Source organism: Toxotes jaculatrix, chromosome 11 (assembly GCF_017976425.1).
Source record: "Toxotes jaculatrix isolate fToxJac2 chromosome 11, fToxJac2.pri, whole genome shotgun sequence".
Classification (NCBI taxonomy): domain Eukaryota; kingdom Metazoa; phylum Chordata; class Actinopteri; family Toxotidae; genus Toxotes; species Toxotes jaculatrix.
The window spans coordinates 2101784-2129193 of record NC_054404.1 but is presented as its reverse complement, the minus strand read 5'-3'; the positions used below and the strand labels follow the sequence as shown (position 1 = coordinate 2129193).

Below are 27410 nucleotides of genomic sequence, written 5' to 3'. Positions count from 1 at the left end.
TTTAGCCTGGAGGCTAAAAATCACATTATTGTTAGAAATGTTTGCCGGCACACAGAACAGACAAAAAAACATCCGATTTGTTGGAAGATCCGATAAATCAGTAAATCCAACGCTTCTCAGTGTTTTGCTTTTTACATTCTTGCAAAAAACTGTCTTCCCCTCCATCTCTTTTAGCTGGAGATTTATTTCACAATTGTCTCAAATAAATATTGTTTCCGAGTGTCGGCTCCGCAATATCAACCTTATTGAATAATAAATTACCCTCTCTGTGAAATGCCTTCAGGTTAATAGACATTCAATGAATAAATAACAGGAAAACTCAACACTGATTTAGGGAACAGGATATTTTTTAATGATTATTTTAGGCCAAATGAATGAATTCTTTTGTGTGCTCAAATTGCAGTTGAGTGCACTGGTTGCTTCAGATTTTAATTAATGCACTAGGGTCTTTAATATGGATGTCGGTTGAGCCATATTGTGCTGGCAGCAGTTAAAAGAGAATTAATTCTCTGCTCTGACATTGTCTCTTTTAATTGAATAAATAAAGCTGTTTCTTGCTCAAATAGATTTTTTTCTAACAGTGATTATTTGAGCCAACCTCGATAATAAAAGGTAAGTTTGATTAGCATTCCTGCATAAACAGCTTGAAGAGAAATGGATATAATAGAGCTCTGTGTTTCCACTGATGTGCTGCATTCTCTTATCCAGAGTCACACTGATTCTGCTTTATCTTTTATTCTGTCCATAAGGAAACAGAAAAGATTCATATTCTTGGATATTTATGTCTGTATTTTAAGTTTAATGGCTTTCACATTTGCAACGAATGTGTTTGCACTCTTTTGCTCTTTCGTTTTTGTCCCTGTGCCTTACTTAGTCTTTCACCGCGGCCCACTTGGAGGTGAAAAAGCCTTCACCTGTTCTTTAATCGCCAGCTCCAATCAGCCTGTTCCTAAGTTCCCAAAGTTCACCAGACAGCATCTCCATTGTTCCCCTCAGCCATCATGTTCACGCGGCCACTCAAACACACAAAAAGCCCAGCGGGTTAAACCGTCAACCACTACTTCCATTTCCTCTGCTTCAATCACCAGCCCCCCTGACACTGCCATCTGTCTCTGAGGCAAGGTATAAAGAAAGAGAGTGGGGGGGAGTGGGTAGATACAGTTCCACCATTTGGATAGATTGAAATCATATTTCACAGCTGGAAACCGTGTCAGGAAATGTTATGTCTGAGAAACAAGAGCAGCTCTCACTTTACAAATGGTCAGGGGAGACATATTATTTAAGTGCTACCCAGTGCTGCTGAAGTGCAGTGATAAGTCAGGTGTTTTAGCAACGTTCAAGAGCACCACAGCTTGTCACATTTCATTTAGACCATCACTTCTGATGAAACTTTCTCTCTCAGGCATCAGTGTGGTGGTCGGACATTTCAAATCCATTTTCTTCCCTCACTTGCACGAGTTGATCAAAGGCTGGAACATGCTTCTCTCTCTGCACACAGGAAAACATGCATTGGAGTTTTCACTGACACATTCGTGGCTCTTTAATACTCGTATGAATTGTTGGTGTAATGTTATGTGGATTTTGAGCTGGCCTCCATACAGAAAGCTGGATGAACCAGTCGCCATGTTTGACAATCAGGAGTGCGCAATGATTCGAAAGGTGTTGGATCATCTGCAAAACTTCATCCAGTCCTGTTCGAGCGAAGGCCTTGGGTTAGGTAGGATCCTCTCTGAGCCTCACTCTAAAGAAAATAAATCCAGTTTCCCCTGAGGAAACAGACAGACAGCTCATTTCCTTTGCCCACAGGTCTGCAGGGCCATAGCTCAACGACGTGGCTAAAAGGATAGAGAAACAGATTGCCCAACAACTCTAGCACCTGATGAATGGTCGCTCAACCAAAACAACAAGGCACCCTGCTCTCTCCTGCTGGCTCCCTTGTTCCCCCATACTGTTTATCTTCTCCATCATCTTTACAACTTGGAAACATCCACACTTTTCACTGGGGTGGAGAGAATCTGACATCTGGACTGCGTCAGGAAGATGAAGGGGTTTGGTCTAAACGCTGACAGAGGCAATGGGTTGCTCCACTGATAACTGGGATTACAAGCAAAAGTAAACATCCAATGGGGGCAGAGTGTCTCTGGCTGAATCCTTAGGGCAGTCCCTCTGGAGTTTTAGGATGGAGTTGAAAATTTGGAACTCACCTTAAAGACAGATTGATTCTTCTCTAAGTATAGAAACATGTACAGTTGTAATGCATTTGTGTGTGTTTATTTAACCAAGGAAGACTTGTAGTACTCAGACTCTGCCCCCCCCACTCTGTGTCATTGTTCTGCTTTATACAGATTCCAACATTCATGCGTGGAGGCTCCACTGGAGCAGCAGGGGTTTGAGGCATCTTGCCCGGGAATGAGTCGGGCAAATTAGAGTCATCAATTCCCCTAATCAGTTTGTTCACCAGGATTTGAACTTTGCTCTTTATTCCATTCTGGCTCCGCATCATCTCCCACAAACGTGAGAAGGATTCGTCCCCATACCGGGGGGGCGGGGTCACTGTTATCTGGAGTGTTTATGGGAAGTCAAAGGTCACATAAGGGTTCAGAGTGCGGTCCCTTCACCGTCTTCAGAAATGTTCAGGACAGTGTTATTCAAACACTGTCACAGGACAAGGCTCTGTTACTACGGCTGATGGATGACATAGGTTTTACAAGTTGGACTGTGTGTGTGTGTGTGTGTGTGTGTGTGTGTGTGTGTGTGTGTGTGTGTGTGTGTGTGTGTGCTCCTGCGCCTTCATTTGTGTGTCGGATCATTTGCTTTCAAACAGATAAGGATCTATAGTGTGACAGTGTCTGTAGACAGATCTGTGGAGTGTTACCTGCTACTCTGTGGCCTCCTACATCATAACAGTAGTCTACCTAATGGACAGGAGAGGTATTTTACTCAGTGAGGAGGAACTAGAAAACCCAAAGAACTGTTGCTGAGGTTTTCGACTTTAAACCGCTCGCTCGCAGCCCTACAGGACACAGTTGAACATTCGCTCGTAGCCAAAGAACCAAAAGAGCTGTGGACTTTACAGCGTTTGATTAAAAAAAATGCTCCTGTGGCTGCTGCATGATTAACACTGGACAGATGCAGTGTAGCAGTGATGCTGCAGGAAGAACAGCAATAAGCGTACTGAGCTGCTCCCTTAGCAGTTCACTGTCTTATAGTTACATTTTCATCAGCTGTGAGATCCTTTCTGTTCGTATGGTCTTGGCTGATGTGATTGTGTTGAATGATCACTTGAGGGGTCATATGTGGAGGCTTTAGCCCTCTTCTGACAGCAGAGTTGATTAAAAGCCATGTGGTTGCACATTCATCTAAACACATTCATACAAACACACTCCCAGATCTGTCATTTTGAAGCTGTGTAGCTGGTCGGGGGGTTCGAGAGAGTCGGATATGAGTCTCTTCATCACCTCCACTGCACACTGAGGGTTTATGAAGCTCCTACCATCTGGAACGGTCAGTCTCTCTATCCCTCCCTCGTTGTCTTCCTGCAGTCTGGCATCCTGGAGGTTTTTTTTTTTTTTTTAAATGAGCACAGCATCTTAAAATGCAAATAACAAAGTGTTGAAGCCAAGATGTGCATGAAAAGTTAAATAAATATCCATGAAAGGGCCACGTAGAGCAGACAGAACCAGAAAAAAAAAAACTGAGAATGAAAAAAAAACTTTAATTTGTGAGTGAAACATTGCTGTGGAAAGTAAGGCTGCTGTGTCAGGGGTGGTGGGTGGGTGTCTGCTGTACATCTGCCTTCAGTTCTGCTGACGCAAGTTCAGTTCGAAGTCATGCAAAGAAATTTGCTACTGTGAGGGAAGTTTTAATTGTTTTGAGTCTTTCTCATTTAGTTTTTATTTATTTGTGGCCCAAAATAAATAGTTTCACTTACTTTTCACTCTCACTTACTCGATCTCAACCAGAGTTTTGGTTCCATAAACCTCAAACTTTCTTTTTTACATAACATTCAACATTAACAGTTTACTTAAAACTCTCTGTGATCACATTTTATGAACTGAGGGGCAACTAAACTGAAAGTTTAGAGGAGAAGTCACTGAAGTACTGTTCAGTTATTTTATTACAGGATGAACTTAATATTAATAGATAGTTTGAAGGTCTGTGTATTGAAAAATAATCTTTACCAATGCTGCTAGTGACTTCTACAGAACATAAGAGGCCCCTAGCATCAATTGGTACTGCAGGACTTATGAGAGGCAAACTCCTTACTCTTCCCTATATGTAGGCAAAGCTTTGAAAATGGTGGATACCTCTTAGCATCTTGTTTTAGACCCTCCCTGCCTGGCAGGGTCTAAACATTTTTAGTATCCAGGCCAAAGGAGAGCAAAAATATTTTCTCAGACTCATGAAATCTTCTCCAGGACTGCCGAAGACATAACATGGCTCTTTTCACAGGCTGAGTAGTACTCCATATGACTAGTACCGTAAACTGACTCAGGCATGTCAAACTGGCAGAGGGCCCTGGTAACTTGTATTCTTTAGAACTTCCTGTTTTAACAGAAACGAACAGACACGATGAATAAAATGAGCATCGGACAGCAGCAGAGCACAGGTCAGACCCTCTGTCCACGGTTCTGCTACTGGCCCAGGTTGTCACATAGATCTTGGACTTGTGGTGAACACGTGCAAATGTGGTTTCAGATCATTTGGTGTGAATGTCAGTTTTCTTGTCATTTCTGTCAACTCCACACCTGACAGCTCCCCGTCGAAGCAGTGACTAAGCTGTGCTGCAGTGCTGACAAAATTGGACGTACACAGTTTATCTGTGGATGTACCAACTTGTGTGTGTGTGTGTGTGTGTGTGTTTGTGTGTGTATGTGCCTCAATCAATTATTAATTGTTTCAGTAATGGGCCCAGAGCCTCTGGAATGGCTCCATGTGTCCCTGATTAATACAGCCACAGCACTCGATACGGTTCTTCTCATCAACATACTGACGTAAGCGAGAGACAGGCAGGAGGAAATGGAGAGTATCAGCTAAAATATTGTAGAGAGAGAGAAGGGAAGTTTACGAGAAACAAAATTGGCAAGAGTGAGTCGCTGAGGGGCAGTTAGTGAGAGAGAGAGAGAGAGAGAGAGAGAGAGACAGGAAGACAAACAGAAAGAGAGACTCGAAGAGAGACAGGGAGCGACGGCGTGAAAAAGAGTGAATTAACAGCCGGCAGAGGTGATGGCTCCGTCTGTGCCTCTCCAGGCGTGCTTTCGGAAATGGAGTGGGCTCGCCTGCGTTGAGTCCTGCTTAATAGTCTCCAGCGCTGTTCTGAAGGTCCTGATTAGCGCGCACTGCGGAGATTGACTCTGGGTAAAGTGTGCGTTGATGAATACAAATCTGCGTCGTGGCCTCGGCCTCAGCGGGATTTGTTGAGTGAGTGAATCTGGTGGGCAGGTAATCAGGCTGTTGCAGGTTTATCGGTGGGCTCTCGGGCTCAGCGCGTGATGCATGCGGAGATGCTCAGACATTACATTTCCTTCCTGGGGGAAACGTGGTCAGTCACTGCCGGTGCTATGTGCCTTCCACTCAGAACACCTTTGTGGAAGGCGTCACGCACACGAGCACACGTGCTCGGACCCAAAGAGGCTGAAATCAAATGTTGATGGATTCGTTAAACACCTCAGACAGAATTGTTGGAAAGCATAAGACTGTTTAAATATACATGAGTGGCTGCTGCAGCGACTTAGCTGTACAAATCAAAGATCTCTTCTTCCCCTACAGGAAAGGCCCTAAATAACATTTCTCTCTGATGCACGCCATGTTTCTCTTTTTCCTCTGTTATTCTCTGATTCCATCTGTCTCTGTCCGTCACTGTCTCAGTCTCCCTGTCCCTCTCTGTGTCTCTGTCACTCTCTGTCTCAGAGTTGTTGTCACTGTCTCCAGTACAAGGTTGAAGCTAATGCCTGAGTGTCAGCAGCTGTCTGTTGGAGTGGATGTCCTTTCACTATAAAACCAAGAGAAACATAAGGCAGCAGTTTCCAACCTTTTAGCCAAGTGACCCTGTAGAATGAAGCAATTTCTACTTCCAGACCACTTGTCACTTACCTTGTCAGAGGCTGCACTTGCGTTGTGAGTTGTGGGTTTTTGTTCCTCCAGCCTTTTCAGATTGTTTTATTTAGAGAATTGTTGGAGGTTTTTTAGCTGCAGGTAGGTGCTGACCGCCGTAGCTGCTGGTGGACGAGGTCCTCACTTTTCCTCTGCTCAGTAAATTGTTGTCCGTAACTTCAATATGAAGTAATTATTATTTATGTTTGTGAACATCTCAACAGCAAGATTTAGAATCTGATAGAGAATTGAAGCATTTCTGCCTTTAGCACTGTTTTTTTATTCTCTCTGTAGATAGTTTTCAGTCAGTGCTGAAGCCCTGAGGTTTGACCTGCAGCTCTCCCGGCGTTTCCCGGCGTCACTGTACGTTCAGTAACTTGTTTTTTTCTTATTCAAAGTGTGAGTATGAAGCCTTTGTCAAGGTTGTGTTGGAAAACTGTATCTGTTTTTCTAAAACAAGAATAATAATTCACCGAATCTTCAGCGCTGATTATAATCTAGTGCCCTTTGCCAGGGTTAACCTTTAACCTTTCCTTCTTCCTTGGTCCTCTGCTTCTCTCCTTCTAATCCTCTCTTTTAATTCAAGCTCTCAGTGTCTTTGGGTAGCTCAAACAGCGATCAAGTGACCAACGCTGAACGCTCGGGGCGTAATGAGTGAATGTGTGCTGTCTGTTAGAGCAGATTAGCTCATGTAGCCCCTGAGGCCCATCCAGCCTGGAGCTAATGTCCTGTGTTTATCTCCTGAACATGACCACAGGCACACGGGGGAGCTACCCCCTTTCTCTAACACATCCACTGCACTCAAACCACCCTCAGCCTCATTTGTAATAAGTTCCTCCAAACAAAGAGCTAAATACAAAAAACAGAATGCGCCGAAGAATACCCGAAACTCAGCAAGAATGAGAAACCTCAAATTATTTTTTGTCTGAAAGACCTACTTTCACGAAACTGTGTCTGTGTACCCATAATTAATGTGCTCAGCTTGTTTGGGCTTTAACTAACATCCATGTTGTTTTTTTTTACGTTCTGTGGCACGGCTGGGCACTTTCAGGACTCTTGGAAGAGCATTTACGACACAAAAATTTTACATTATTAATTTCCTGACATAATTTTATCTCACTTTTCAAAGAAAGCGTGTTAAGAGAAAGATTCAGTCAGAAACTGCATCTGCTTTTCACTGAATGTCACCGAGAAATAACAGTGCAAACTGACAGTTTCCACTTACATGCTGATTTAAGTCAGTCAGTATCTCATCATATTGATATTCCCATAACTGCTCCAACACGCTGTCCACTTTTCCAATGATTGCCATCAAAGCTGAACATATGAAACATGCCTTTACTCTGTTTTTGTTTTTAATGGAGTAAGTAGTAAATAAAAACCATTGTTTCAACTGACAGCGCCGGAGGCGGGACATCAGCCAGCAGTTACCATCACATGATGGAATCAGCCATGCAGATCAATGTTATTGATCTGGTGAGGAATATGAGATTGATCCGGCAACATGGGCAAACCAAGTAAAATGGCTGTTGAATGTAATGAAAGTTTGCGTCGTGTGAACACACTCGACACACTCCCATTTTAATAAAGCTCAATTACAGTCGAGGCTTCCTCGCGAGTGGCGTGACTGCGAGTCTGTGATTCGCTGCTGTGACTTCCAGTGATGCAATTGTCGGGGAAGTAGCAGATAGGAATGTGTTTGGGTGATTTGTTTCTCATCATCGTACTGCACAGTGCCACCGACGCACGGGTCGATCCGCCACGCGGGATGATAGATGCATTCATTCCTCAGATGTCAACAGATATGGACGTGTGTGTGTGTGCGTGCGTGTGTGTGTGTGTGTGTGTGTGTTATTGTGTTTTATGTGTTATCAGATAAAACATCCCTCCTGTCCCATGTAACCTCTGCTGTAATGGTTCTGTAATGAATATCCATAAACCACAAGCAGGCATCTGGACAACGCTCAGCACACACACACACACACACACACACACACTCTCACACACAGGTAAACATTCACATTTATGTGACTGCACTTACATACAGGTGGACAAACTTCACAACCATAAACACACAGAGGAGCATACACAAAGCTGCATGTGCAAATTTACATTCCACTATAAACACACACACACACACACACACACCTATCCCGTTTCTATCACAGAGAAAACACAGCGTGGATTTAGATAACAAACACTGGATTTAGAAAAGAGGATGAACAAACCTTTGCTAATGTGAACTGTAGCAGCTGAAGCTAGCTGTCACTCAGAACACAGAGGGATTTCATGACTGAGCCAACCCAAGCGAAAGCATCAGCATCAGAGTAACTGGTTTAACAGACAACATGGCTTTTAAATGAAGAGGCAGCACAGTATATCAGTTTCCTGTCTCCTGTTTTCCATAAAGGCATTCTGTGGGGGATTTTTGTTGCAGTACTGTGATTGTCCACTGGGTGAACTAGCCAAAAGAGCTGCATATCTCTGTTCATCCCTGCATTTAACTCACATTTGACTGGCTTAGTCATGGGAAATGTAGTGGCCACTGCGACAATGGGTTAAAAAGTCAAAACCAAATCTCCAGACGATCAGACGTCCTGCAGAAATTAAGAAAAGGTCAAATAACAGTATCATCATGGGCTGGGTAAAGAGCAATGCACACACACACTCACACACAATATTTGTGGAACCTTTCTGTTTTCTATCTGTCAATTTTACTCTCATCTTGTTGTGATGAATAGAAAAAGCTCAAAGATCCTGATTCACTCAGCAGGCTGCCTTATAAAATAAGCAGAAGCACTGTGTTTTAGCTGCTGCAGTGAGGCCAAATGGATGGACAAGACGCTGGAGGCCACTGTGTATTTCCTCTGAGTGCTTTCTGTTTTGATTTATTTTATTGAAGGGTGCAGGATGGAGTTGTTGGACGAAACATGGACAGTGAGAGAAACTGAGAGAGATGCAGAGAAACTTTTTTTTTTTCATCAAGATTCTTCAAACCTAACAAAACAGAACTGACTCTGGAAAAAAACACACTTTTTCTTTTGTGACTCTCCTGGTTTGAAATGAGACAGAATCCACAGTCAATATAATTAGACCACATCTGAGCACACTGACCCATTGTTCTCATGTTGCCAAATAATGAGCGTGCAGGGGAAGTCATTGGTCAGTAAATGAGCCTGGGGTCGCCTGTCAAGTCATTAAGTAATCATTAACTAATCTCATTTAATCATGACCTCATAGCCCTCCCCCTTCCAGCCCCCAAAACCCAAGCATCCTGCAGAGCCAGTGTTAGGGAGAGATTGTTTTACTGACATCACGGGCTTCGATAATCTCTGCCCATGTATGTTGGGGGAATTATGAGCTCTCGCTGCTCTTTGCTGTATAAAATATTCTTCAGATGATGACCACATCTAAGTTTGTTCTAATCTATGTTTGGTTTGAGATAATCTAATGATTAACTTTTTAAATAATTAAAAATTTGATTAGTTTTCAGTCTGACCAACAGTCCAAAGATCAAAGACTGTATTTATCAAAGTTATGTCTTTGTTAGGGTGTTGCATATGAAATAGATCGATTGAAAAGTCTGTGCTGTATTGCTGCAGAGAAATAACCAGACATGCTGTACTGTAGGCTATGATGGATTGCTTATGTCATGCAGGTCCGTGCATGTTGGTTTTCTTAGCGCTCTGAGATGAAAGTACACCAGCGGCTGTCTGAGACGGGACATAAACATCCATACATCTGACAAACTACTGTGTGCTTTGGAAAATGATCAGCTATGCAGTTTGTAATGATGCTGAAGTTCTATTAAGTATGAGCTTGTAGGAGAATGAACATGCGAAACCACACTTGTTACTAAGATGCTGTGAACTTTGTGTTGAAAGTGTGGATTTAAAATGGTGAAATATTACTCCTTGGCTCTGCCCTCTGTTAAAAAGGCTTCTGTTACAACTAAGATTCCCTGTGAGAGAGGAGATAGTGGCTCTTCTTTTCCCTTGTCTATCTCTCTTTGTTTCCAGTTTCACCATCACATTGTTCGCCCTTCTTCCACTTCGTTTTTCTCCCCCAGACGCCACTTTTCTTTGGTCTCTCTGTTTCAGTTCTTTCCCACTCTCCCTCCTGCGCTCAGCCTTTCTTTGTCTTTCTTTCTCCTTTCTTTCCTCCCATCTCATCCGCCTTTGTCAGCAGTCTGGATGGTGTCTGCAGCACTCACTTCTCTTTTTTTTTCCCTTATAAGGCAGCTTTCATACACGATCCCGCCCTCCCTCAGCTACATCTCAACCCCTCCCACAGTGTTTTCAACTTTCAACCTGCCAGCAGAGGTAGAAGAGTTCTCATCCATCTTCGAGCCAGACTTTGACATGCCTGGATGTTAAATTAAAAACATGTAGCCCAAAAGAAGTGGGCTGTATGCACCTAAAGTGTCCAAGACACAGCTTAGAAAATGAACATCATCCATCAAAAGCTTCCTGTATCTCTGCAAAAGCTTGTAGACAAGAGAGCGCGGTCTGACATCGGCCATCTCTATAGCCAATTATAAGGCCGGAGGTGATGGTTGTTTTCTTCTCAAAACATAAACTTGTGTGCACGCATGCCTATGCATGCGTACACAAGAAGAGAAATGCAAAAACAGCCATACATAGACATAAACAAAGACATCTCGGTGGTTTGATGTTTGGTATTCAGATTGTCTGAGTGGCAGACCATGTCTCTGTCTCTCTCCTCAGAGATAAACCATCTAAGAAAGAAGATGTTCTCAGACTTCTACAGAAACACTGTGTGTGTGTGTGTGTGTGTGTGTGTGTGTGTGTGTGTGTGTGTGTGTGTGTGTGTGTGTGTGTGTGTGTGTGTGTGTGTGTGTGAGAACAGCAGCCTTTGCATTTTGTCCATTCATTAGTCCATACATCAAAACACGTGATAGATGGACTCTGTGTCTGTGGAGGCCGTAAATCTCAACAAGCTCGTAGCTCAAAGCCACTTCATTGATCTGAAGGGACTTTTTTTTTTTCTGGTCATCATAGTGATGTTCAAGATGCTTCTTATGGTGCAAGTGGTGCCTCTTGCCTAGTCTTGATCTAGGCTTGGACAATATGATGATAAACACAATGAAGTGATATAAATTTGTCTAACATCAGAGGTTTTGTCTTTTATCCCAAGCTCTGAACAACTTGAATATCTGTGGTTGTATTAGTCCAATGATTTCCAACCTTTTGTGGCCTAAAGTGTCACCGTGTCTGCCTGTGACCTCTTGTAATTGGTTGCGTCTGTTAGATCTCACACTGCTGCCTAGAGCACAATGCAGTACAAGTGCTGGGGTTATATTTTGTTTATTTCCCAAGGCAATGACCACGACTTAATCTCACTTTACTCTGCGGAGTTTCATCCGTAGATTGGTGGCAGTGACTGAGGATCCGCTGTGACACTCACAGTGGAGCTCTTGTAGTCTGTCCTGTGACGAAGTACAAGCCCTTGTGAGACTAACCTGGAGGCACAGATGGAGAGCGCGTGCAAATGACAGACTGAGACGAAGTATGAATCGAGAGAAGATGGCAAAAAGCGAAGCATGATCAGGAGTAGGTCCTGACTATGTACTGAATGTAGAGTGTGTAATAGGAGGTTCGGTGGAATTGATTGCAGTCCTTCTCATTTATCATCAAACCTCCATCGAATCACTGGATAAAGGATCTGACTCTGAACCATTTTATGGTGATTCAGAATCACGTCTGCACTTTCTCTGTTTAAATGAGTAAAAACACAGAGTGTGAACGGACTAATTGTTGGCTGTGAAATAAAAAAAGATAACCCGCAGATGATCTCACTGTTCAAAGCTGTGATGTGTGTTCGCTCTGACGTACCCTTTGACCCTGCCAGCCGTGATCAAATCCTGTCTGCATGCAAAGAATGACAGATGCTGGGAGACATGATTGACAGCTGACAGATGAAAAAACACACAACAACCACATGCAACTTTCCAGAGTACAACAGATAAGACTCCTGAGGGCGACATGCTTATACTACCAAATCAGACATTATTCTGTGTTTATTCAAGAAGCACAAGCACACTTGTTCTTTGTTAAAGAAAATTCCTTTCATTGGTCCATGATTAATTAAATATTACAGAACAAGTCTAACCACGTGCATGTACAGCTTTTAGGGATTCAGTGTCTTGCTCCAGAGCACTCATGCAGGACACACAGTTAAAGGGCTGGACCCAAAGTCCTTTGGTTGTCTCCATAGGCACTCAGCTGTCCTCCCATTCAAGAAGATTTTATCTTTCAGTGTATCGTCTGTGTCCGACTCAAATATCCGTCTGCATCTCTCAAGGCAGATCCATAAATTATTACCTGTTTCTCATTCAGGTAGAGATAGTTCTGTCAGGCTGAGAGATTAAAAAGAGTGTGTGGTTAGTTGTCAAATCTGACTGCCGGTAATCCCGGTGATCTATTCATCCGAACTCGACAGTGACAGTCTCCCTCTTTTTTCTCTTTCGGCTGTCGGAGTGCTCCGCTAGCTGACTGCACCGCTGTTCTTCGGTATTGATCTGAAAGTCCTGGACCGCCAGGCTGCTTTCAGCAGCTCGCTTTCACCTCCTCCTGTCAGAAAGGAAAAGCTGGACAGATTTCACCCTGTTTTAGTTGTTGAAGAAGAAGAAAGATGGCTGATGGCAGGAAGGCTGGAGTGTTATTGTTCTCAGACTGAGAGTGTATGATCTGGATTGATGGGGATGTTTTTATTGATGGGCTCTTTGGACAGGATAAAAAAGAAATCTTCCTCTCTTTGTCTTTTCTCAATGTCTGCGGTCAACTTAAGTGTCAACAGCGTCAACAGTTAACTGTTTAATGGGAACCGTGTCCCCTTTCTGTCTCTCCTATTGGCTGTTTCTTTCTCGTGCTATCTCTTTCTCTTTGTCAATCTCTTCACCACTCTCTCGCACATGCACACCTGAAAAGGGCACCAGCAGGACTAATTATGGACCAACAATAGCCCCCCCACCCCAGCTCCACTTCACTCCTGGGTGCATAACAAATTCATTGGCACATTGCTGCCACTATTGTAAATCAATCTGACGGGCTCAGAGGTAAGCTGCTGAATACATTCATGCGCCATGTGCTTGTGTTGCAACTTGTACTCACACAGGAGTAAACAGGCTATGCAGTGGTTAGATGTCCACATCCATCTCCACAGTGGACTGTTTGATGTTCAGAGAGGGACCGCGGGTGGGGGGTGGTAAAGGCAGAGGGGCTGGGAGATATTGGAGGCTTGGGAGCAGGGCCAGGCGATTTAAGCTGGGGACCAGTGGCAGGAGATGGCGCAGGCAGAATGGCTGGATATATTAAACAGAAGGAAATGGCTACTAAGGGTATTGTCCAGATATGAGGGTGGCAGCTGGGTTAAGGTGGTGAGATGACACATTAGCTCTGAGGTGCTGTTTGTTGTATAGCTTTAAGGTTATGGTCAGTAGCGGTAGGAGGGAAAGAGGGAAGACATTTGTGGGGCTGTCAGATGAGCAGTGAAGTTGGTCCCCGGCGTCTTGGCAGGACAGCGAGCTATGATTGGTTGAGGTCACGCCATGTCTCAGCCAAAGTCACTGTAAGAATCCATGACTGAACAATGGCTATGAAATATACTGGCAATAAAACATCACATTTCTGTAACTTCTTGTTGGTTTTAATGTTAGACTGGCTGATTATTTTAATAATGTTCACAGTCAGACAGATGTTGCAGATCTTCTGTTGGCAGGTAAAGCAGAGGCTTTTCCCTCCTTTTTCCCTCCTATCGTCCTGATAGTGTTGAGGCAGATGCACCTGGTAATTTATGTAATTTGACGAAGTGTGAGCCTGGTCATAAACAGAAGAAGTGAACGTGTTATTATAGGCCAGCACTTTCAGCACTGATCATCTACTTCCAGCACACTAGAAAAAAAAACACTGTAACATGTTAATATGGACTGTTGGGTTTTATAGCAATGTTTAAAAAACAAACAAACAAACAAACAAACAGTCAAATAAAAAGTCGTATGAAATCCTGTGTTTGCTGAAGGTGACTTATGGTCACAGTCTTAAAGCCAGAGGAGTGGAGCTAGTGTGCACTGCTGGGAGCAGTGTGTGGGTGGTGCACTGTACAATACTGTACTGGAATATGTTTGTGGAGATTATTAAAGAGCCATATATTTCTGCTGGAGCCTCACAGGGCCTGCTCTCACCGGCTGGTCTCTGCGCAGACGGCTAATGAAACAGGGCTCGCTGGAGATGCATCGCTGTGGAGATTCAAGGCGATTCTCTCCCTCTCTGATTCTCTTCCTCCCACTTCTCTTCGCCTTTTCTCTTTCTCGTTTTTTTTTTTTCTTCTTCTCTCTCAGTTTTGGTTTGTTGAATGTGCTGCAGTGCATCTGGTTCAAACACAGCACACATGAACATGCGGCCTCTGCCCCAGCATCATGAGTCTCTCCTGTCATAGCAGCACTATAATGCTTCAATGACAGTTTGATATCACATGGTTTGCTCAGAATCCCCATAGCCTGCCCGGCTAGCGAGTGAGCTTACTAGCTAATGAGCAAGAAAGCCAAGTTTACTTCCAGTCTTCTAAGCTCATCCCAGTGTATCTAGACTATATCTACACATACCATAATAAACCACACGTCAGGTGGAGATAATCTCACACTGAGAAGCTGAAAACTGCCTGTTAGCTCACTTTCTAGCAATTTATCTCACTTGTTTGCTACCTAGTCCAGTTAGCTTGTTTGCTATAAGGACTGCTAGCTCCGTAGCTAATTTAAATAGGCTGTGCCATGCTTTCTGAATTTACAAAAGTGTATGATAATTGCAGGATGTCCCAGAGGGTTTCGAGCATATAAAACAATGTCAAACTATTTCGAAAAAAAAAAAAAAATTGACACCAAACTTTTGCAGTTTCGTATTGACTTCTTAGCATTCAGTTTGAAAGCCGGGGCCGGTTCAGAGTGGAGGAACCGCAAGAGAGAAACTCTGCTGGGATTTGTGCCAGTAGGAATACGTCTAGCTCCAGAGGTGTTGAAGTGAACCACTCAGCTACATGGGGCAGACAGCTAATAGCTTGTTGATATTACAAGGTAGACCAGAGGGGTTCAGAAAGGAATACGTTTGGGATGGGATAGAGGGGCAACATAAAGCTGAGAGGAGGGAAACTTTTTTCCAACACACGGAATTTGCCTAAGGGTTGTATTTCTACTCCTCCATCAGTTCCAGCACTCATAATCCCAGGTTTGAGGACGAGTCATTTGTGCCAAAAGTGAAATTTCAGGCAAGAAAATAAGTTTCATGTATGAAATTGGAAGAGCTGATGAGGTAGCGACAGCATATTATGTATTCCGGTAAGCACTTCTGTCAAGACCTGGCTTGAAATGTTGAAATGAGGTGAAGGGATTTGTTGGTGGAGGGAGAAGTTTAATACTGCAATGGGAAGAAATAATTGTCTTTGGCAGACTTTTATTGGACAGTGTACCAATAAAGCTCAATAAACTCATTGGAATTAGAAGAAAAAACTTGGTAGAGATGACGAGAGGTGATGGAAGAAGAGGGGATATAAATGGAATGGAAAGGAGAGAGAGAAAGAGACTGTTGCACTACAGGGATCAATTACTAGGAACTGTGAGTTATGGTATTTGCTGCACCGAGTACCATGTGGCATTATTGCACTGGGACAGTGTTTGGGGGGAGAGGGAGATTATTAACCACACAAAAAGAGAGAGAAAGTGAGGTGGAGAAAGCCGACAGAATCAGAAACGCATCGAAAGAAAGATCGAGGTGGAGAGTTTAGAAAGAAAAGACAGAGAGGGAGAGGCAAAGGGAACCTTGAGGCTCTCTCTTCACTTCTCCTCTCTCAGCCCTCCACTCGCTCCATTTCTGCTTGTCTTGCACTTTCGAGCGTGGAGCCCATTAAAGCGGATGGCAGTGTAACTCACCACTGATAATCAACAGAGAGAGGGAGAGAGCAGAGACCCCAGGCCTCGTTTATTATGTTAGATTTTTCTATTGAATCTGACTGTGCTGTAATTTCTCAAAGAGGGAAGGAGGCGCAAGGAAAGTATTCTACACAATGAATAATCAAGACGTGTGTAGACGAGGACAGGGCAAATGTAGTTTACGATTTACAGACGTTCTGAGGGGAAATCACGTTGTCACATTTTCAAATCAGGACAAATAACAGAACTAAACCATGCATATACTGTAAACGTTGTTCAGGAAATAAACTTACTTATACAGTGGATTTACAACAAATGTTTGCAGTTAGCGTTTTGATTTACAAATTAATTTATGTTATATAACAACAACTGTACAATATAGAGGGAAAAAAAGGCAAATTTGGGGTTTTTGCCACAAGCAAGTAAAATGTAGTGAATAAATGTTCAGTTTACACAAAACAGGAAATAAAAGCTTCTCAATTCTCATATTTGACTTAATGGACTTAAATAATTTATTCATTATAAATGTAAAATTATGAATTTTGTTTTTATTATTGATCAACTTATCAATGAATGGACTAATTGTTTTAAAACCAGTTTTAATGTTGTCGCTGATCGGTGTATGTGCAGTGCGTCTTTCACTGTGTGTAATGTGTAGTTGCTCCTGTAATGACTGTCGTCACGTTTGTTCTGTAATCCCCTGCAGTCACGCCATCACGACAAATCCCTGCACATTTATTGTACTTAGCAAACAAAGAGGTTTCGAATTATAGTTAGTCACCCAGTGGCACCACGTGCAGCCACTGTTTCCACTGCAGCAGAGCTATGAGCAGTGGAAACAAACACACCTGTCAAGTGCTCCCAGTCCCCCACCCCCCCTTCCCCCACTGACCCTCGATTGGCTGGATGAAGTGCAGTAATGTGTTCTGTCTGACTGGAGTAAAAAAGACAAAGACAAACACTGCTGGGACGATGGTGTGACATTATATTTAAAATAGCTATGACAGGGACAGTTACATATAGTGAAACTATAGCAGGCTCACGGCAAGGACAGTGGTGTGGACAAAGCGAAAATTCAGAAAGGCTCACGGGGCCGTCATGTACACGCTGGAACTTTCCCTTTTCATACTTAAAGTCTTCAGAGTTTCCTTTGAGGATTTTGGACGTATCTTTGTGGACGGGATGTACCAGATGATTTTACATCTTATTTTTACTGTCATTTTAGTTGCTATAGGATGATGATGGCAGGCGATCAGTCAGTTGGTCTAAAGCAAGATATCTCAATAAAATACCATCTGTATCTGTCATTATACTCGGTTATGATATTCATGGTCCCCAGAGGAAGATTCTTAATGATCTGGCCTTTTCATTCCTGCATGCCTCAGTCCATATCTGGCCCCAACCAACTGTGCATATTTTCCACTTAAGTCAGTACCATAATGTTTGAATGCTAAATATGATGCATGCAGTGGCAAGCATTGTGTGTGACACATTACTCCATACACAGTGATACTCTTTGTCATGCTGCGCCCACACCAGGAAAAAAAACATGTTAACTGTGTATCATGAGCTCCACCGTGGGCATTTAGGACAAGTCACACCGTTCATAAAGTCTGGTATGATCTAATTTCTGTGCCACAGACCCTGGGAGTTTCGAACAGGCATTGAAAGGCCACCAAAGGCCATTAAATGACTCCACTTTGCTCCGAAGAAAAAAATAAGGGGCAGATGGCAGAGGGGAGGAGAGACACAGGAAGAAACAAGAGAGATGAGAGCCACCAGAGGGAAGTTTAGAGATGGATGATGATGACAAAGAAAGAGGAAGGGAGGTAATGATTGGAATACATCCAGAACTGCTTGGATAAAGACATGAAAGAGGAGCACACAGAGCAAAACAGAAAAGGGGGAATTTTATGGGAAGGAGGAAGGAAGATCCAGAGGAGTCACAGAAGGAGGGTGAAGGAGGAGAGAGAAAAGCCAAGAGAAGATGAGGAGAGGGACTGAAGGGACTGAGGTCAGGATTCGACCCTGTGGCGTCCCATGGTAATTGAAATTAGGTGGGGGTGGAGGGTGGAAGGGCAGCGGGACTGGAGGAAGCAGGCGACATGATAATCAATTTGAGGCTGAATCGGAAACATGAGCCACTCGGGGGGCCTCGTTCCCCCTACCAGGCCTCCAGATGGCCCCGGCCCCAACCCTGTGTGGGCCCTGTCAAAGTACACTATATGTGTGTGTGTGTGTGTGTTTTTGCGTGTTTGAGAGACAATGCCATCTGCCAGGAGTGCAAGGGGAGTTCAGCAGATGTATTTGCTGACACTAGGGGCGCAGTAGGGTATAGAAAATATACTGTGTTAATGTTTCAGTGTGTGTGAGAGAGAGAGAGAGAGAGAGAGAGAGTGGGGACTCCCAGCATGCTTCATTTGGAGATGCTAACATGTTGTCCTGTGTTGTCCTGTCGAACCCTCTGATGTCAGCAGTTCATCTCCATCAGTTTTTTAAACAGCAGAGCCTCACGGCCAGAGCGCGTCGCTAGTTCAGTCTTCACCAAAGAGTGTTTTCAGATGAAAACATCATTTGCTGAAACTTGAAACTGAGAAACCCTGTCAACAAACAAAAACAAACAAACAAACAAAGCCTGATTTTACAGGTGTTTGGCCTATTGCTCATCTCAGGTGTATTCTGAACAGAACAGAATAGTTTTGGGAGAAGTCTGATGTTTTCTTAGCAGGTGTCATATTTCTACAGTTTGAACATCAGAAGCCTGGTGGCAGCACAGTGGAGCGGTGTGTTCATCCAGTCAGGTGGAAACTGTCGATCACAGCTTTGTTGTCGTGGTGTTTGTTGAGCTGATGTCGACTCGGGTGAGAGTCTCTATGTATAATAGCAAAACTCACAATATAAACAGAACGGAGAGGCCTCAAGTGCCCGATCGGCTTCACATACATTCATTTCAGGAATCCTTTAGGTGCTCTTGAAGATAAATGGTCACAGAAAAGAACATGTTCTTCAGGCACTCAGGCAGAATAAGGGTAAAAAGCACATTGAAAACCATCGTCAGGTTTAATGGTTTAAATGCCAAACGGCTTTGACCTCAGAACTCTTGATATGTACTAATCCTACAAAACAAGTTCATGCAGCGGAAATGGTCTGTTTATTATTTTGTTTTGTTTGAATTTCCACATATACTGTAAATGCACATTTCTGTATGATGACAGGTTTGGGTTGAACCTCCCACACTTCACAATCCAAGGTGTCTTGTGCCTGTGCGCTATTGATCAAGTTCTTTCAAGTGAGGCAAATGATACTGAAAGAGTCAAACATAAAACGCAAACCTCGCTCATCTGCCCAGGAGACAACTGCAGGGTTAACAGAGGAGAATCAGTCCGTCAATGTGAGGCAGCTGGAAGGAAAAAAAAAAAAAAAGAATGAAGTTCATGTGTCTGATCCCTGAGCACACTGAGCCAGTGAAAAGAGACAGATGGAGCAAAAGAGGAAGGAGGAAATTGAAGGCGGACACGAGGGCTGGAAAGCAGGAGAGGTGCATCAGGAGTGGAGGTGTCTGAGAGGGTTTTGAAGTGATGGAGCAATGAGAAAAGTTTTGTGTTGTATGGATGATGGTGAAGTGATGCTTTTCCACAGTGTATTTCAGTTGGTCCTGTTTCTGTGGTTGTGTCATTCAATTATCTAGACAGGCATCTGTTTACACATTATTCGTGTGTGATGTCTGACTGTGGGTGAAACAGGGTGAGAAAGTTTGTAACTTGTTATGCACTGCTGCTTTCTGAGGCACCTGTCAGACATTCAGGTGTGTGAAGGTGTAGTTTTTCAATTTTATTTGAATAGGACCTGTTTATATGTTCCAGAAAACATATGTGGGTAAAGTTAGCTCCAAAAAGATGATCATATATGATTCAGACGTAATGTATTAACAAGAAACTGTAATTATACTAAAATATTACCACATTTGAAATGAATGGACGATGTGTGAGCTGGTGGTGGCTTCCCTCATTCATCTTAGGGATCTCCTCCTCTCTGGTAGAACAAACAGCATCGTCCTCTGTCGCCAATTAACACATGACTGGACCATCAACTCACCCCCCCCCCCACCATGTTTCTGTGTCCCTTTTAATCTCCTTCCGTCTTTTCTCTCCTCCTTTGCCTTGATGTGTTGAATCTTATTAACAGTGTTTGCTCGGCATAACACAACACTCCATCAGCCCATCAGTGCGTTGACTTGCTTACATGGCTCCTGCCGCATGCCTCCGCTGCCCCCCCCCCCCCCCCCCCCAACCCCCACAGCTTCTGTACGTCCTTTCACGCCGGCCTTCCGCTGTTTAAATTGGTGCTTGTTAGAGGAAAAAAAAAAGCTGTTTTTGCTCCATTTTCACCAAAAAGAAGGGGGAGTCTATGAAAATGTTAATTAACAAAGGTTCGAGGAGAACACTTGCAATTAGTCCAAGCTGACAGACGAACAAGGCACCGCACTGGAGACTTTGATGACTGCAGGAGCTCTACACACACATATACTGTATACACACATAGATCCAGGCCATCAGGATCGTGTAGACAACGGCTGCATGAGCATAAATACATACGCACACATACACTTGACTCACACAACAGACATACAAACAAACTTTTATAACAGCCAACACAGACACAGACCCAGATAGAAGAATGTGTTGCAGGGGTTATCTGCCAGTTTGGAGAAAACATCACTGTGTTGCTGTCTCTCTGCCTCTTTCACTCTCTCTCCTTCTTTCTGTACCCTGTTGTGGAAACGCTGCAGCCTGGGGAGTTGAATTGCTTTTGTTTTGTGATGATATGATCTGTTGTGTATTTTGTGTGTGTGTGTGTGTGTGTGTGTGTGTGTGTGTGTGTGTGTGTGTGTGTGTGTGTGTAGAGCCGCGCTGCTGATACAGATATTGATATTTAAGAGCAAAATAGATCTGATAAATCATTTCTCCACATAAACACATAACAAGTATCTTTAGCGAGGACTGGCCCCAAGGCTGAATCATTAACTGGTAAAAACAGGAAAATGCCCCAAGCACCCAGACCCTGTTTATTCAGATTTAAATATTCTTTTCTTTTAACTATTTACTAAATTGTGCAGATATGCCCACTTTTCACGCTATCTAATAGCTCTCTTTGATGGCCCTTGCTCACTTTCATTACCTGACCTTTGATTTTGATGAAACAGAATTAATGAGCGTTGTAATCTTGATAGCATCTGCTTGATACTCACCCTTCCTTCTCCTTTTCTCTTCTATTGTCATCCCCCTTTCCTCCTCCCCCCCATGCCTCTGACCCTCTCCTCGTCTTTAGGTGAGCCTGCAGTAGCCAGAGAGAATAACTGTCTGAATGCTGCCAAGGCCTGCAACCTGAATGACACGTGTAAGAAGTACCGCTCGGCCTACATCAGCCCCTGCACCAGCCGCGTCTCCACCGCTGAAGTCTGCAACAAGAGGAAGTGTCACAAGGCCCTGCGGCAGTTCTTTGACAAGGCGAGACACATCTTATCAAAAAAACAAACAAACAAACAAAGAAAAAACCAAAAAGCACACACACACTGGAGGTTTTCCAAACAACTGATATCTGATAAAAGCTGAATGTCCATCACAGAGGACCTGCTTCAAAAGGAAGAATGATTTTGAAGTGGATAAGTTAGAGGGGTTGTCAGAATCACAATAAATAATTATGTGGGCCTTTTTGTTCTGGCTCTGCTTTTCCAGCACCGAGCTCTGACATTGATTCAGTCATCAAACACAAAAGATGTTTTCACTGTCAGAGCCATATCGTAAAAAATGATGTGAAACAGTGTAATTACAACCCAGCTCCCATTATGTCCCCGTGGAATAGCTTTACTGGAACTGCTTCAAGTAAGCAACAATGTGAATAAATACAAAACTACAAAGAATGCGTAGTGTTGTTAATCTCAGTGTGATGTATAATTTTCTTTTCTTTTTTCACAACAGAGAATTCTGTGTGTGAACAGCCGTAAGCTTTGAGTTTCTTTGTGTTGGAGATAAAATTATGATGACATTCTTCTGTTGCAGCCTGTTGTTACCATCGACGGGATCATTCAACATTAACTTCAGAGCTTATTGATGTTGTTATTCTATCGAAGCAATGTTAAATAGGCAAGGGAGCAAATTTTGACATTTTAACATGATAATCTATCAGCGTTTTCCCGTCGCTACATGAAAAAAAACTTGCCTGCAATTTCTCTGTTGTCAGCTGTAATTTGAAGTCTTTACCTCAGCGTCTGGTGATTCTGTTTTCCTGGATTATCAGGGCTAAACCAGGGGGTTCACAGAACTTTAAACTGAACCTGAAAAATCCTCCAGATCAGAGGAAGCTACAGGTTTTAAATCTCTAACAGCAGCAGGATCAGATTGTCTGGTGTAAACAGAAGGAATAGGTAGGTGGCGTGAGCAGCAACAGACACTATGGGTGATTAACAAAGAAAAGCACATCTGCACAGCATCAGAGCTTATCGACAAAAAAATCCATAAAAGGAATCTGTGTGAAAGTGCAGCAAGTGGCCCAAAGATAATACCATAATAGGAATAAAAATGTAGATGATTTCACTTCTCTGATCAGTGTTGTGTTGTGAATCTTGTGCCGTACAGGTTCCACCAAAGCACAGCTACGGCATGCTGTTCTGCTCATGTCCACTCAGCGACCAGACGGCCTGCTCTGAGCGCCGGCGTCAGACCATCGTCCCCGTCTGCTCGTACGAAGAAAAAATGAAACCCAACTGTCTTGAGCTGCAGGCCTCCTGCAAGACCAACTACATCTGCAGGTAGGGAACAACAGGCCTGAACAATGGATTCATTTGCTTTCTCATATGTTGATTTTCAGGGTATTTCCCTGCCTTTATTAGACAGTAGTAAAGAGATGAGAGATGGGGAATGATTGCTCTGTTACACTGACTAACAATGCCACACCTACGAAATTCACTACAACACCAGCCTGAAGTCTCAGATACACACAAATACACACACACACTGTGCAGTAACGCAGCAGGCTGCCTGCATTTGGACCTGGAAAAGAGTAATTCATTGATGGACATCTGACATCACCCTCTCTGGAGGGTGTGTATGTGTGTTCATGCAGTTCTCGGGTACCTACAGCCAGAAGTCCTGTGGCTCTCTGGGATTAAATGGAAGCATTAGGCATCATAAATGAGCTCCATTTGGCCGGCGGCCCCGGGTCTCCCTCCTCCTCTCCTCATCCCTCTGTATCTTTTTAACAGCGAGCGGCGTGACAACAGTAAATTCATACTACAAGTTTCTGTCCTTCCGTCCGTCCCTGTCGTTTTTCTTTCCGCGGTGTTCTCTATCCATCAGACATACGCTCAGGGCTGAACAACAGGTCTCACTGCAGCGCAGCTTCCTCCCAGTCCATTTGTCAGTGAGCACAGATAGATTAAAGCCATGCATTTCCACGAGCTCCCTCGCCATATGTCAGGTGTAGTATACTGGCTGCTGTTGACAACTCTCACGATGCTCTGCTCTGCACCAGATTGATGCGATCAGACAGATCACGCTGTCAGCGCATATACTTGAGAGTGTGCGTGTTTTGGTACATGCTTGCAACTATTTCCCGTTAGCTGGTTGTAACTGTCTCATTCAGACAAACAGAAATTTGCGCTGCTTCAGAAACCTTGTTTTTGAAATTGCAAAACCGAGATTTCCTAAGTGCGTTTGTGGAGTTTTTCGCCCGTAGTTTATGTGTTTATGAGCAGGAAAATACTTCATTTTTATTGTTTAATGTTATAATTGTCTGTATTTATTATTCTTTTTATGACATATTATTCTTGTTTTTATTGTTTTAGTTGTATTATTTTACTCTCATTGTACTAGCTTGGTCTTATTTTGATTTTCGCTCACCAGCTTTTGAAGCTGACATCAGGGGATGTAGGAAGACTTTTCCTTAAATACACTGGACACATGACATAAGAGGTTTTGCTTTGTGTCAAAGAGCCAGTATATCACATTCAATCTCACTTCAAATGGTGAATTTCCTGGGAATCCAAACTCCATTTCAATTTCACATGCCACTGCACCTGTGGCAAAAGTGTAAACAAACATTTGTGAAGGCAGTAAATGAAACAGAACAGGCTTGGTGGAGAATTGCCTTTAGCCTCATTCAGCCCAGGATATAAAACAGCCGCAGCATACGTAAGAGGGTCATCTTACTCCACTGAAGGCAGCCATTAAGAAGTCTAATTGCATTGAGAGAAATGACTTCCAGTGTACACTCATTTGGACCGGGCATTTTCCTGCACATTCTAGCCACATCGGGCCATCTGAATTCTCGTATAAAGTCTGTTGGAGCTCTAATCATGTTTGGCTCTGAAATATTTTTGGATCTGCGTGTGTGTGTGTGTTTGTTGCAGGTCACGACTGGCTGACTTCTTTGTCAACTGCCAGCCCGAGCCTCGCTCGCTGTCAGGCTGTCTGAAGGAGAACTACGCAGACTGCCTCCTCGCATACTCAGGCCTGATTGGTGAGTTCACATGGACCGTTGATCGTTAGTGGTCGGCCTTGTCTTGGTATTTACTCCATGTCTCTTGGGACTTCTTTAGAGGATAATTCAGTTTTTGTTTTTTTTATAACGTGGATCTGTGTCTGTTGCTTCTGTGTAATTGTACAAACAGAAGTAAGAGTTGAAATCTGAGAGCTGCTGCTGAAATCTTTTAAACAGTGCTTGAATTCGAGTACTGGAACTTGTTATATTGATAACAAGACAACAGACTTATTTAAACAGTTTTATTTGGAGGGAGAACTGATGGTAATAATCTGTCATTGACCAGAAACCAAGTACAGGTACAGTAGGTCAAAGCTGTAGCCGGAGGTGGGACTGTGAACTGTGATGGAGGTTTACAGATATTTTGGGTCAAAATTTTACCATGTCTTCATTTTCTCTTTCAAATAAGTTTGTCTGACCTGGACGTTTGTGTCCAAACTGTCTCATCATGTGACTTTCTGCACATCCAGATCTCAATTAACTTGCTGACTTCAGTGTCACGACTGATAGAAATGGTGGACAAAACTATGAAACTAGGACCCAAGTGGCATTTCCTTTCATGTAACTCCTGTTGTACCCCCAGTCTCAGTCCCCATGTGGACCAGCCAGACTGTCCTCACAACCATTTTATGTCCTCACCGCAGCAGCGAGCTGTCAAGTATTAGTCCTCACAAGTCGCTAAACTGGACCACACACACACACACATACCCACTGTCCACACAGCACCAATTCATTCTGCCTACTGCAAAACAAAAAGGCCTGTTTTGGAGCGCAGCCAGCACAAGGGAACAATCCATTGGGGGAGTGAGAAATCACTGACTGAAGCTATTTACTTTCCCTCGCACAGAGAAAGCCTATTCTTCACTCCAGCTTCTCTGCATTCTGCTTCCTGCAGAAACTCCACCACGCTGCACTTCTCCTATACACGGGGAGGAGAGAAAGAAGGAAACGTAGCAATGATTTAACTTTGTTATTAAGGCATTTATCATTAAACACAGGAGGAGGATGATAACTGACTGTTAAAGAGTTTGAAATATTCTTTTATTCTTCAAAGCCAGCAGCACACCAGGGTTCTTGACGATAACAGTTCTTGTCAGATTTCTTACTTAAGCAAAGACAGATGAGCGCATGGATGAAAAACTCATGGTTACCTCCACCTGCTGCAGGTACGGTGATGACCCCAAACTACCTGCGCTCGCCCAAAATCAGCGTGTCTCCCTACTGCGATTGCAGCAACAGTGGCAACAACAAGGACGAGTGTGACAAGTTCACCGAGTTTTTCACCGAGAACACCTGCCTCCGTAAGTCACCCCTCTGACCAGCTGTGATCTATTCTGTTTCCTTCCACTCGTCTTTATTCTAGCTCAGGCTTATCTGTTCGTCTGAGTTCTGTTCTGCTGCTTTCTATTTTCATCCACTCCGCGCAGCGGGCCCTTTTCCTCTTTTGCTCTTTTATCCTCCTTTTTTCTTTCCTTGTCTTTCCTCCTCTCGGTCTCCCCTCCTCGTCCAAATATATCCCATTGCCATGCTTGCATTGTTATCCCTCTGCATTATAGAGCAACCAGTCCCCACTGCACCACACTGTCTGAATGTATGTGTGCCTGAAAGCTGTAGCAGAACTCCTGCTCCACATCAGAAAGCAGAAAGCAGCTTTTTCACACAGTTACTTTAATTAACAACCTCCCTCAAACACACACACACACACACACACACACACACACTTTGTCTCTCTCTATCCCACATACACACATACAAACACACCTGTTTCAAGGTTAATAAGTTGCAGGGCATTCCTACCGAGCCGCGGTGATAAGAGCCGCATTAAGTGTGTGTTTCTGTGTAATCAGAGCCAATTCTGATGCTTCTGTTGTGATGGTACGTTCACTGTCAGTGTGCCGCATCCTCCACAACACAGTTTAAGTGTAATGTGATTCTTCATTGATTCCTGTAAGGGGGTCAGAACACAGGGTCACACAGAGAGCATCTTTCTCAAGGACACCTCAGCTGAATGAATGTTTGTAATCACCTGAGCTTGGAGCTGGTAAAGGACGGGCTGCTGAAGCCAGATGACTGCAAGACTGGAAGGGAACAGATTCAGTGTAAGATCCACTGACCTTCCTTTTAATCAGATATTTTCCAGATTACAAAAGCTTGAGAAATAAAATAGATCCCACAATGCATTGCCCTTTTATCCCTTCTTGTTCTTTTTCATTAGCAAAAACCACTGACATGAATGGAAACATCCAGCTAGCAGGCTTCTTGCTGGTGCTTAGCTGCCACTGACAGAACTTGTAGCAACATCAACGTTTAACTCGCTTAATGTGCTCTCTGTAAACCATATCAGTAATCTGAAGAACATAATAGTTTTAAATCAGGAAAGTGAGCATGTTTTTAATTAAGTTGTTTGATAATGGCTTCAGAAGGATTTGGATTAAATAAACAGAGTTCACACTGTATTCAGACTCAATAAAACGATTCCAAACTCCTTCCACAGAGACAGACTTACAGTACAGACACTGCTTCTCCACACACACATAAACAGCAGCTTGAGACTGAAATACAGACTCACAGTAGATTATGTTTTGTCTGAGGACATCTCGCGTTAGCCAGGAGTACGTCTGTGTTGAGGTGAGTGCTCACTTCACAAGAGGCCTGTTGAAAATATCAAACATGCTGAGGAATAATTGTGACGCTCATCCACAGTGACGCTCGTCGATGTGCTGATCTGATAACCCAGCCAAGGTGATTTGCTTCTGCGCTCTTCTTCTTATAAGCTTCAGTAACATGATCCTCGCTGTGCTGTTCACACTTTACCAGCATCACGTCATAGATTCGGGTG

At 43.4% G+C, this 27410-nt stretch overlaps 1 protein-coding gene across 1 annotated transcript in view; it reads left to right on the top strand.

Annotated features, from left to right (window-relative positions):
- Nucleotides 1-27410, top strand: part of gfra1a (gdnf family receptor alpha 1a) — a 73916-nt gene that overhangs the window by 31466 nt on the left and 15040 nt on the right. Inside the window, exons 4-7 of the mRNA XM_041049938.1 lie at nucleotides 21362-21540; nucleotides 22669-22841; nucleotides 24441-24550; nucleotides 25738-25872. Coding sequence (XP_040905872.1) covers nucleotides 21362-21540; nucleotides 22669-22841; nucleotides 24441-24550; nucleotides 25738-25872 — 597 coding nt within the window. The remainder of the gene's footprint in view (nucleotides 1-21361; nucleotides 21541-22668; nucleotides 22842-24440; nucleotides 24551-25737; nucleotides 25873-27410) is intronic.